At 45.9% G+C, this 13,045-nt stretch overlaps 1 protein-coding gene across 6 annotated transcripts in view; it reads left to right on the top strand.

Moving 5' to 3' along the window:
- The window catches only part of ANKS1A (ankyrin repeat and sterile alpha motif domain containing 1A), a 178,301-nt gene that overhangs the window by 102,110 nt on the left and 63,146 nt on the right, over window positions 1-13,045 (top strand). For all 6 annotated transcript variants that reach the window (XM_046640767.1, XM_046640765.1, XM_046640764.1 and 3 more), the window contains one exon: window positions 3,845-4,434. In XM_046640767.1, coding sequence (XP_046496723.1) covers window positions 3,845-4,434 — 590 coding nt within the window. The remainder of the gene's footprint in view (window positions 1-3,844; window positions 4,435-13,045) is intronic.

Below are 13,045 nucleotides of genomic sequence, written 5' to 3'. Positions count from 1 at the left end.
CCCCTGAAGGTGGACGTTTCACACCTGCTTGTTGATGGAATCTGTGGTTACAGGAGTGTGGTGGAGCCTGTCTCAGGTTCTCACTTCAGCCCTCTCACCATCTTACCTTCTGTCCCTTCCTTCTGCTGTCAAGAGTTGTATGGATTATGAAGGCAAGGGATATTTGTACTTGCCATGTATGTTGTCTTTGGTGATCCTTGGACAAACCTGTGAGGAACAGAGAAATAGTTGGTCTCATCTGTGAGCAAAATATTTTGTAATAGATCTTGTGTGGAGAATAATAACAATTGTTAACATCTGTGGAGAGCTGGCATGTCTCAGGCATGGCTCTAAATGCTTTACAATTAGAATTACATTTAAAATTATAATTTAATTCTCACAGCAATCTTATGAAATAAGTAATGTCAAGATCCCAAAATTATAGATGAGACTACTAGGCACAGAAAAGTTGTGTGGTCAAGATCTGGCTCATGATCAGTACATTGTGTTGTTAACACCTTGTCCTTTAGAGACCTAATATTATCCTGACTTTACAGAAGGAAGGGACCATTGAGCAGATCTTTTTCTCACCCGTTGATTTGCTAGGAAATCTAGCTTAGCCTTGGATATCGTTTTTTACGGGAAAGAGAACACCAGCTTAATAAGATCCTGAGGTTCTGGGGCCGGCCCTGTGGCTGAGTGGTTAAAGTTCCACTCTGCTTTGGTGGCTCAGATTCTCAGGCTCAGATCCTGGGTGCAGACCTACTCCACTCATCAGCCATGCTGTGGAGGTATCGCATATATAAAGGAAAAGAAGATTGGCACAGACGTTAGTTCAGGGCTAGTCTTCCTCAAGCCAAAAAAAGGAGAGAAGGCTGAGGGCAAATCTTCCTCACCAAAAAAAAAGACCCTGAGGTTCTTAGATCTTGACATACTTTTCAAATACCAAGGTGTCTTTCCCAGGGAATTGCCAGGGTAAGTCGTGTAATTATAAGAATCTCTTTCCATGATTTCTTATACTCCATAAAGTATTGGTGGATTGTGGTTTCTGTAATGGGATTATGACCTTCAGAAATTCTTCCTCTTCACATATTTCCTACTTCCATAAGTTTCCATTCCTTCTTTCTGCCCACTTCCTTCCCCCTGCCATTTGTCTGGTATTGAGCTCTTGGCATCTGTCTCTCTTTCTTCATTGATGGCTCACATGAATGGGTGGCTGTTTGACAGGGCCTTCATTGTCAGCTCCCACAGCAGCAGTCAGAACATTCTCTGTAGCCTGGGTTCTGAGTCCACCCAGGCAGTGTGAGCCATGCTGGCTCCCAGTTCTGGACTCTGGTGTTTTTCTTTTGTTGTTGGACTCCTCTCTCCCCACCTCCCAAAAAGTTAAATAAGAGGCTAAAAGTTGGTGCAAAGAAGTAGAAGTCTGTGCTCCTGTTACCAAAGTCCTCTTTTTGTGTTCAAATGCAGTCAGAGGGACATCACACCTTGGCCCAGGATCTATAGGCAGTTGGCTATTAGAATATAGTGCTAGAAGTGGCAGACTTTGTAGCCTGGTTGACTCTCCCCATCGACCTCTCCTAGGAAGTGCCATTGGCCTGAACCACCATTAGATGGTCACATGTCATCTTCCCTGTGGCCCCACCAAGCAACACCACAGGGCAGCTTCGTTCAGGCTGCCAGTCATCCTATGTGGTTTTCGTAGCCCTGAAGTCATGGCTTCCTGGGGCCTGAGTTAAGCTGTCTGGAACTCTTATGTATGCAGCATTTCTTCTTCCCCAGAGAAATGATTCAAGTTTTTCAGTGCTTATTCAATGCTCTGGACCTGACTTTGGGGGTGTAGAGTTTGTGAGTTAAGGGTGTGAAAGTCCTAAAGCAGTCAAGTGTAGAGGAAAGAGATGCCAAAGTTCATACTTCTGGGCTCCTGTGGATAAGTACTCAGAGCTATAAAGTGGAGCTAATTGGCTGCCCCCTCTGCAGCCTCTGCAGACTTGCCAAAAGCTGAACAGCTTGTGGAGACTGAACCATTCTTCTTGAGAGGGTGGGGTGAATGGAACCATGTCCCTGCTCGGATCTCAGGTTGACAGGCCCATTATGCGAGCTGGTTGTTGGGATCCTTCCTTAAAGGCTGTCTTGGAAGAGCCAGCATTGTGGGACACTAGCATTGTGCATGGGCAGTGAAGAGCGTGTTTTGTGCATCATGTTTGTACCGTGCACCCCTCCTCACTTGACCATCCTGTTCAGTTGTGGAACTGGCTTCAGGAAGGGGCCCCGGGGCTGCAGGCAAGCTGAGGGAGAGGGGGTGCTGTGCAGACAGTAACAGGAGAGGCACCCAGGCAGGGCCATGCAGCACCCGCTGAGGGGGAGAAGTTTGCAGTCACAGTGTGGTGGAGACTTGGATTCTCATCACTATCATAACATAAAAGGGATTTTTAAGGACCATGCAGTCTAACCCATTTATTTTAGATGCTGACGTCGGGCAAGATGAGATCACTGCCAAGGCCACACAGCTGGAGAGCAGCACAGCCGGACCAGAGCCGGGTGTTCGGATGCCTGGGTTAAAGCCTGCTCCCCCACCACCTTGGACAAACTACTAAAGCCCTGAGGGCCTTAGATTTCTCATCTGTAGAATAGCTGGACTTGACTTTTCAGTTCAAAGATTCTCTGATCTCATGATCTCTGATCTCCAAGCTTCTTGGGAGCTTTGGGCAGACCCAGGAATCATTTGGTGTATGTACCATAGATTCCACCTACAGAGAAAATAGCATTGAATATTAGCGTTGGGATATGAGTTAGTACTGGACACAGAGTGGGTATCTATCTGGCTGATGTGGCTTAAAATCTCTAATGGGTCTGAGTTCATGCGGAGCGAGACTCTTGGTTGGGTGTCCCAGTGTGATACTGATGTTGGACTCTGATTTGGTCAATTATTTATGCTACTTCAGGGCAGAGATATTTGATATCTTGGGTGAGTGTCCAGTAGTAGTTGGCCTCATGAGCCAGTAGTGTCAGATTTCTGGGATGGTAGGGAGGTCTTGATACTGCAAATGTCTCTTGGCATCAACAAATTAGACCATTTTGTTTTCGGTGGATCAACTAAGGTTAAACTTAAACAAATAAGAGCAGCTGGGAGGCTTTGGAAGGAGTGAGATGTGCACATTCTCAGAAAAAAAAACAGTCTGCTCCCTGAGGAAGGAAGGATGAGGCGTGGAACTCTGAATAGCCCCCTCTGAGGAAGGAAGCAGTTATTTCTCTGCTGTTTTGTTTTGCACTTTCAGTTAAGGAATTCCAGAAGTTGCAGGTTGTGGATCATGACCTCCATTTTTTTTCCTCTGTTGCTGCTTGCCAAAGGAAGGGAGGGCGGGTGGCTCTAAATAACACTTTGGCCTTTATGGAAATGTATCAGATGTTCCAGAAGTGAGTCTGGCTTGCTCATGCTTGCTCACTGGCGCGCTCTCTCTCTTTCTCTCTCACTTTTACTTCGTGTTCACTCACTCTCTCCTCTCTTGTGTCCTTTCTGTAGGATATAGTTAGCACTTCTTCTCGCCTTATATAGCAAGATCTGGTCGTTAATGTTAACAGAAATCTAACAACAGGGAAGGCTGCCAGATAGCATTAATCAGGCCCGTGTTTGGAATTTCATAAATGCTCTGACTTTGGGTACAAATTGAACATTAAGAACAGTATGAAACTGTTTTCTTCCTTCCTTTCTCCTCTTCCTCTGCCCTCTCCCCAGCCCATTCAGCTTCCCTTTCTTTCCCTCTGGTTTTGAATTCCTCTGCTCTGCTGTATGCTTGCTGCATTGGAACTTTGTTGATTTTTGCCACGTTTAATTTTTTTATTTCTCTGTCTCTCTGTCCACTCCAAGACCACAGGCGGAGCAGCAGCAGCCGGAGCCAGGACTCTGCGGAGGGGCAGGACGGGCAGGTCCCAGAGCAGTTCTCAGGTCTCCTCCACGGCTCCTCCCCGGTGTGTGAGGTGGGGCAGGACCCTTTCCAGCTGCTCTCTGCCGCTGGCCAGAGCCATCCAGAAGGGTCCCCCTCACAGGGTGCCTGCCACGAGGCCAGCATGCAGCTGGAGGAGACAAGTGTGCACGCTCCTGGAGCCTCCCCGCCCAGTGTCCTGGACCAGAGTAAAAGAGTGGGCTATCCAGCAGGCCTGCCCACGACCAACAGCCAATCGTACCCCGAAACTTTGACTCACACAGCATCTTCACACCCTGGTGGTGCCGAGGAAGAAGGAGACCGGAGCGGGGCCAGGAGCCGGGCCCCTCCCACCAGCAAACCCAAAGCTGAACTCAAACTCAGCCGCAGCTTGTCCAAGTCTGACTCCGATCTCCTGACCTGCTCACCCACGGAGGACGCTACAATGGGGAGCCGGAGCGAATCCTTGTCCAACTGCAGCATTGGGAAGAAGAGGCTAGAGAAGTCGCCCTCTTTCGCCTCGGAGTGGGATGAGGTAAGGCTGCGTGACGTCACAGAAAACTGAGCTGGCCGCAGCCCACCATAGCTCCCCTTGTGCCATCTCCTGGGACCAGGCTGTGGGCCAGGGCTGCCCTGGCTCCTCCACACTGTGACCAGAGTGTTTCTGACAGCCGTGAGGGAGGCCAGCCCCGAGTAGCCAGGGCAGGGGATTGTACTGCCTGGATCGCAGAGGACAGGTCCATTCATGGTTAAGCTAGAGGGTGGAGGCCCCGGCAGAACAGGACTGAGGGAGAGGCAGTTGCTGGAAATGACATGCTGTTTGGAAATATTTGGATCCCATCAGCCCCATTGAGCGAGTCATGCTCACCCTGAAGATGCTTAAGAAGAGCCGAGTACTTCCTATGGTCTTCAGGAGGAAGAGAGCAGATCTAGGCTTAGCTAGGAGGAGGAGGGGGAGGGCGGCTTTTGGGAGAAGCTGCTGAAAGGGGATCAGAAGGGGGCCTTTCTGTTTCCTGCTCCTTCGTGATTATTCTGTGTTGCCCTGGAAGACCAGATGCCTCTCCCAGCAGAAGCGTCCTGCCCATCCCACATTCCCGGGTTGGTGAGACAGAGAGCTAGATGGTTCAGGAAACAAAGAGAGATTAGTGAGGAGAAAACATTCAGAGTCTGAGGCCCAGGTTCCTTTCATAACTGTTGTTATAGAATAGTTGGAAATATGTACCCAAATATTTTTCAGTGACCTGTGACGTGTCTTATTGGGCAGAAGAATGTGTTTCTCAAAGACTGGTAAACACCCAAGGAATTTTAAAGTGCTACCCTTGCATGCTTTTTGCTGGGAGGAAGCTGCCTTTGAAGTGCGTTTGTCTCCCAGGAATATTTTCAAGACATGAATTTAGCTCTCCAAGAGGAGAGGAACGGTACAGCTGACATGTCCATTTGAACAATCTGTAGACTAAATGCCCTACCCAACTCTATTCACGTTGCAGCTGCAAAGTTATGTAAACCAAAGCTAATCCCATTCCTACTGTGGGAACAGGGCAGGGGCAATTCCTACAGCACTCTTATCTCTGGATAAAATGAGGTTTAGGACTCTGTTTAGTTAGGGACAGAGGAATTCTGTGCAATATAAGTTGTCACTGTTTAGTAAACCAAGATTTGGTGAGTCTCCTAGATGCCAGGCCACTTAAAGAAAATCAGTGTGAGTGAGAGAGCTCCTGGCCCCTAGGAGATTACACACACAAGTGTCTGTGTTTGTAGGAATCTGTGCTCTGCCTTTGTTTCTGAAAACAGGGTTTTACTAACTTGTAGTCAAGTATAGGATAAGGCAGATTAAGAGTGAGATAAGTGCAGTATGCTCTGAAATGGCAGGAGAGGGCAATAGAGGAAAACATCCCTGGAAGTGGGGTGGGTGGCGACAAGAGGTGTGAGAGGCTGGAAAGGGGCTTCAGGAAAGATCCCAGAGTAGTGGAATTTGACATGGAATTAAAGAAACAAGTGTTTTCGTTAAAACCAGATTGAAACTAGTGGGGTGAAGAAAGGACATTGCAGGTGGAGAGAATATCATGGGCAAAGGTGTGGGGTTTGTTAAAGTTCAGGTCGTTTTCTAGAGTGTAGAGTTTGTACAGGGGAGAATTAGAAATAAGAAAGTGAGAAGGGCTTGGCCGTGAGGCTGAGAAGTGAGTATTTGATTTGATGTCAAGGCACTATCTCAGTCCTTCACATGGGCTGCAAGACAGCTTACCAATTTAATCAAGTACCTCTTTTTTTGGCCCTGTCTCTTTTTTTGGCCCCGTCTCCTGAGCATACTGTGTACCCGAGAGGTCAGTAGTGCCGGGTGATTCTTCACAGATAGTCATGCTCTGTTAGCGTGCAGCGTTGCCAGGCAGTGTTATGGGCGCCACCATTTCCTCCTGGTGAAGAAACATGAAATCACAGAGGCACAGCCTGGCTTCACTGAAGTTGGCTGTTGGTGCTAATAAACTGGTTGTCTCTTGGCATCTTGATGAGAGGAGGCTTGTATGCTGGTATTTCATTTGCACATAGGGATTGCAGATGGGTACAGTGAACCCAGGGACTGTTCAAGGTTTAGTGTCCTGGGCCAGTCTGTAGTGTGGCTGAATCACCAGGAGCACTGTTACATTTTAAATCTGAAAAAACTAAAGGCAACTGAGGTCTTCCTGGAAAGAATTCAGAAGATTGAGCTTTGCTTGCATAGTAAACATTAACAGGGCCCTTTGTGCACAGCCCTTCAACATTGTTTTTGAGTCATGTTATACTTGGTTTTTGTGGATATCTCTATCTAAAGAGAAACTTCAGAAGTGTTTCCCCCAGTGCTTGGCCCTAAACCCAGGGCTTTGGCAGACTTTCCTAGAATAGGACATTAGTTAATGGCTGCTCCTCACCCTTCTCCTGACCAGTGCCTGAAGGCTGCTTTGCTGTATCTTGTGCTTGATGATTTTTTTTCTTTGTCATGATTGGATCCCCAGGAGGTGAGGAAGGCTGCTCTGAAGGAGCTGGGGCTCAGCTCAGCTCTTTACCATGGGACCTCAGAGGTCAAAGGAAGGCTCTGGGGCTTGGACAGCTGGGATCCCAGCACAGATGGAGTTGTGCGTGAGTTGGCCAGGCCTCTCCTGGAAGGCAGTGCAGCGTAGTACACAGGGCTTAGGCCACGGAGTCAGCAGATCCAGCTTTGAGCTTCAGCTCCACAGTCAATCCACCTTGATTCATGGTTGGCCCCAGGAAGCCTCAGTGTTATTATCCTTATTTGTGAAACAGGCAGTCAAATCTGTGTTTCAGAGTTGTTTTTACCGATCAGACATGCATTTAAGTGCCTAGCACAAGTTCCTAGTATGCCTAAAGTATTGAGTAAGTGGTAGATATTAGGATTATTTTTGTGCCTGGAGCTTTAGAGAATGGGAACTGAGGCCTGGAGTGCCTTCAGACCTTAAGAATGGCAGAGGTTTTTGGGGGGTGGTCCAGTGGTGTCGGAGTGACTGGGAAGCAGTGAAGTTCAAGCCTTTCAATCCGTGACCTCCTGCACGATTCTGCCCCACCCCAGAGACGGAGGAGCCTGCTCAGCCTGGGAAAGTAGGGCAGGCACCTTCCATGGTTCTCGGAGAAATTAATGAGCCTTTCTGCCTAACTCCCCAAGAGGAGGAGAGAGGTTCAAGAGAAATCTGCAGCCCTCTCTCTGTTTCTTTTTCAAATGTATTCTTCCACATAATGGTCAGCAGTGGCTACTTGATTGGCCGTTTGGGGTGATGTTTTACAGTCGGGAACATGCACGGCTGATAGATGAGGAGTCACTTTCTCCAAACACAGACTGCTCTTCACAGGTGGTTAACGCAGCCCTTGTTGAGTTACCCAGGACAGGACAACCTCTGAAAGTTAGCCTGGTTAAGGTAAACCTGTGTGACAGTATCCGTTGGTGACACTAGCATTCTCCCTGTTTTCTGTTACATTTTTGGTGACGAAGAAGTAATAGAGTTGGCTTTTAAAAGAACTCAGCCTAAGAGGAGATCTAAATCCAAGCTTCAGTAGATATTTTCTGTGTTCTCCAGTCAAGTCATGAAAGCACTGTTTGTTGTCTTAATGATTCCTTGCCCAAGAGAAGTTAAACTGAGAAGCTGTACATGAATAAAACTTTAAAAATACATAGATAAGGAGTGGGAAAATGACCTACATCTCTCTACACGTAGTTAACTTCTGTTAACATTTGATGTATATCCAAATTTGAGAGTCTTAGTATATTTACTGATTTATAATTTGCTTTTCTTAACCTAATTGCTGCATATTGTGGATATCTTACCATGGCAAGGTCAACAAAGACCTGGATTCAGATCTTCATTCTAAAAGGCATAGTATTCCATATGGCTATATCATAAGGTTAGTTAGTTAGTTTGTTGTTTAAATTATTCTCCAGTTAGATATTGTGCAGAGCATTTTCCATCAGCCCTTCAGGTGTGTTCCCCACCCTTCTCCATCTGCCTGTGTGCTCCAGGGGACTGACCTGTATGGACTGCATCACTAGGCCAAGGAAATCTTGGATTGGCCATGTCCCCCTACTGAAGACCACCACTCCTATGAGGGACCCTCTCCCAGTAGCTGCTCTCTCTGGGTTCTGGTAACCAGTTCCTCCCCTTGACACTTCCAGCCTGGAGCCCCTGGCTGTGAGTAGCTCCTGTCCCTTGTTACTCTCCCTGTACCATACCCAAACCCGTATAAATAATCTCTTTATTAAACTCTTCTGGTGGCCCAGTTTGTGCCATCTTTTTCCTGTGGGGACCCTGAGTGATACATTTTTAGCACTGTTTCTGCAACTCTGAGCAAGCATAGAAGGCTGTGTGCTGGAGGAGTACACATGGCTCTTGCATGTAAATTGTAAATCTTCGTTTGCAGGTGAACCAGGAGATCTGGTTATTCAGGGTGCTGAGAAACAGGAGAAATTCATCATTTAACTTAAAGCCTTTCCCACCTCCAGCTAAAGGGAAGAAACCTGTTCTCCTTTCCACTGAGTTGGCGGTGTCGCCAGCATTTCAGTTGTGTGCCCCTGAATTACAATCTCCTAGATGTATTTTCATCCTGTGTCTCTGCAGTGTATGATGCAGCCGCAGGTACACACAGAGCAGCAGCAATTAATGTCTGAAATAAATATCTCGTCAGGAGAACAAAAATAACTTTCTGGTCAGATTGTGGTTTGAATGTATAAAAAGTTGATGGAGGGGCTGGCCCCGTGGCCGAGTGGTTGGGTTCGCGCGCTCCGCTGCAGGCGGCCCAGTGTTTCGTTGGTTCGAATCCTGGGCGCGGACATGGCACTGCTCATCAAACCACGCTGAGGCAGCGTCCCACATGCCACAACTAGAAAGACCCACAACGAAGAATATACAACTATGTACCAGGGGGCTTTGGGGAGGAAAAGGAAAAAAAATAAAATCTTAAAAAAAAAAAAAAAAAAAGTCGATGGAGTCAGATAGGTCTCTCACATACCTGCCTTTGAATGGGGTTGAAGTTTATGACAGAGAAGACCACAGAAGGCTGCTTGTCTACTTACATAAACATTTGAGTCATTTAAAACTTGGCCAAAGGCTTAAGTGATAAATTTGTGTTTTGTAATCCGCTTTCATAAATATTAAACAAGTGGAAAATGGGTGAAGAGCAGGGACACGCTTTGTACGCATTTTGTACAAGCTGAGAATAATTCCTGGTCAGGGATTTGGGGGATGGCCTGGTTTCGTCTGAAATGGGGATCCTTGGCTCTTGAATCCCTTGATGGAAGTGAAGGGGCAGCAGCAGGGGGCCACCCTTCCAGGCCGGGTCCCAGAAGCTTCACGTTTCCAGCAGGCTGTCCAGTTGGAGGCATGATGTCATCAAGAGAATAGCTGATTGGTTCAACTCCACACGGGCTTTGATTGCTTTTAACCCTTGAGGGTTGGGTGTGAGAGAAGAAAAATGACTTAGATGTAAAATAAGGAAATTTGGGCTTGAGTTTCTGCTGATGATGGCTAACTTTCCACGCCGTATTCTGCAGTGTGTATGGTTCTTTATTCTGTAAACAAGCATGCTGTGTAGTCGTTTTTGCTGAACGTAGCCGTCCCGCTCTAAACAAGAATGTGACACTCCTACCTCCAGGGACAAATTGGAGCCTGGAATGTCTATTTAAGTTGCTTCCGGGTATACACAGGGGTCACAACTTTTGTCCTGCAACCTCTAAATTTCCCTTGGTTTTAAGTGTTCTGGTAAGATTGAGGGTTTTTTTTCTGCTTTCTGTTTTTTTCTTATTTAAAAAACAATCTCATTTATGTTATAGGCAGTCTTGAGTAAACAATTTTGGTCTTTCTATCTGATAAATCCAAGTGATTTTTGTTAGCCTAAATTTAAAAAATATATAAGGGCATTTCCATGGCCTCGATGCTAGCAGAAGAAAGACCATAGTGTTGTGAATAAGCTGGAGTGAGTCCTGGCCATGCAGTTAGCTGGTGACGAGAAGACTGGGGTGTTCAGCCCCCACCCCACCCCCACCCAGCCCTCTGGATGATCTCTTGGTGACGTCATGCCTCCAGCAGGACAGCTTGCTGGCTGGAAGGGTGCCCTCCTTGCCACTGCCCCCTTCTCTTCTCATCACGGGAGGCCGGGAGGCTGACTTTTGTCTGTTCTTTCCGAATTTCCATGCTTTTCTCTGCTTCTCCAGATTTCCTCGTTGCTGCTTTTCCTATCTTTTTACTCATCTGCTTCTTTCTTTTCATCTTTTTTTCCTCTTTGCTCTTTCTTTCCTTTTCATCTATGCTCTTTCCTGTCTTTTTTCTTTGTTTCTCCTTACTTTTCTCATTTGTTTTCCATTTTCATTCTTATTTTTCCTGGGGGCATCAGTGATGGAGAGGCTTTTCTGGTAGCCTTTCCGTCTCAACTTCTCCACCGGAGGATTTTTCTTTTATTTTCTCTTTTTAATGTTTTTGCCAGTGTTTACCCATTTTTAATATTCGACGGAGTGCTTTACTGCTCCTGGTGTCCGCTCACCCCCTCCCTCCGAGGCCACCGCCCGTGCTGTCGCCCGCTCCCTTCACAGACAATCTGGGTCCATTTAGCCGCATCAAGACAGGCACGTCCAGCACATGTAGAGGTTTTGGGTAGTTGTGAAGTTGCTGGCAAGATGAGAATTTCACCTTTCTCCTCTTTCTTGCATCACTACATTTTGGTTTTTTAATACCAAACCAAAAACTTAGGTGATAGTGAATGTAGGTGACTATATGAGAAGAATTTGATCTTTATTCCAGTGCGTGCAAGTGCTGAGAATCACAGGAAGAAGCATTTCCTGGGACATTCTTTATACACTTCCGTTCTAGTTTTGTATCTCTTCCTTCTTTTTTCTAGCAGTGGCATCAGGAGGATACAGACTGAGTGATTTTATATAATTTAGGGAATAGTAGTTTATCTTACACTATTCTAGGCAGTTGTGTTTGAGAAACGAGTAGAGGTATTTTCACGTAATCGGCAATAATATAAAATTGGAGTATATTTTTATTATAATTATTCATTCATTCAGCGACTTTGTTGAATGCCTGCTGTGTTCCAGACACTGTTCTAAGCACTGGGGATGAGCAGTGAACAAAACCAACAAAATCCCCTGCCGCGTGGAGCTGACGTTCTCGAAGGCTAGAGGGGAAAGAGAAATAAAAGAAGGCAATAAGTAAAATGCATAGTAAGCTAGTTGTTGATAAGAGTGCTAATGAGAAAAATAAGGCTGAAAAGAGGGCTAGAGTGTGGTGAGCGGTGGGCTGCAGTTGGGTGGGGCAACCAGAGGAGACCCCGGAGGAGAGGGAGGTGAGAGGCCCTGCAGGCGCCGGGGGAGCCGAGCAGAGCTAGTGAGCTGCTTTCTCTGCTTGTAATTTATTTCTCCTGTAAGGGAAATTAAAAATTCCATTCTACACTTAGATCGTCTTACAAATATACCTCATTACTTGACTTATACTTTTTTTATTGAAGTATAACTGACATACAGTATTATTTTAGTTTCAGTGAATAACACAGTGATTCAATATTTTTATACATTACAAAATGAGCACCGTGATGAGTCTGGTTACCATCTGTCATGATACAAAGGTATTACAGTATTATTGACTGTATTGCCTGTGCTGTACATTACATCCCCATGGCTTACTTGTTTTATGACTGGAAGTGTGTACCTCTTAATCCCCTTCACCCATTTCACACACTCCCCTAACCCCCAACCCTTTAGCGACCACCAAGTTTGTTCTCTGTATCTATGAATCTTTCTGTTTTGTTTTGTTTGTTTACTTTTTAAATTCTACGTGTAAGTGAAATCGTAAAGTATCTTTCTCCGTCTAACTTATTACACTTAGCATAATGCCCTTTAGGTCCATCCACGTTGTTGACTTTTACTTTTAACTTCCTTTCTCTTTGTCTTTAGCCACTATTGTTACCTGCTTCTTTTCTCATCTTGGTTTTTTTCCCCCTGATTTCTTTCTATAAGCTGTGTTGGGTTACTTTTTAGATATACACATATGCATACACCCACACATAAATACATACGGATGTATATTTTTTAAGCTGTTGGACTAGAATGAAATCTGAATTTCTAAGAATTTCTCAAACTTCATCATTGAACTTGTCATTCTGGGCAAGAATCATTGGATGTGTTCTGGTGGAAGGGTTGGGTTCTAGGTTATTATCTTAGGAAATACATTTCCATGGGTGTAGCACATGCTCAAAGCAGAAATAAAATCTAAAAACCAGAATTATAAGGGAAGAGGAAGGGAATTCAAAATTACTTAGACCAGAAGATAGCCAGGAATCTAGAAAACGGGATCCTGTGAGAGGACAGCCAGCTAGGTGTCCAAGGAGTCAGGGCAGGTGCTTCTGAGTAGCAACACCATCGTTTGGAACACAGAATGGTGCTGATGCCCTGAAAGGCATCTGAAGGGCTGATGGCTTGATTCATCTTAAATACTTTCTTCTTGGGAGCCAAACTCACAGGTTCCAAATAGGTAATTGCAACCAGTTAGAGAGCAAGATGCTGGTGGCCTCAGACATTGTCTGACCCTCAGTGGACTTAGGGAGGTTGGTGTAGAGGGAGCTTCTTAGACACCAGGTATGAAGATTGTGTTTTTGTGCATACGTGCACCCATGTG

Source organism: Equus quagga, chromosome 15, assembly GCF_021613505.1.
Source record: "Equus quagga isolate Etosha38 chromosome 15, UCLA_HA_Equagga_1.0, whole genome shotgun sequence".
NCBI classification, from domain to species: Eukaryota; Metazoa; Chordata; class Mammalia; order Perissodactyla; family Equidae; genus Equus; species Equus quagga.
Note: the sequence above shows the minus strand (reverse complement) of the source record. Positions and strands in the feature narration are given on the sequence as shown.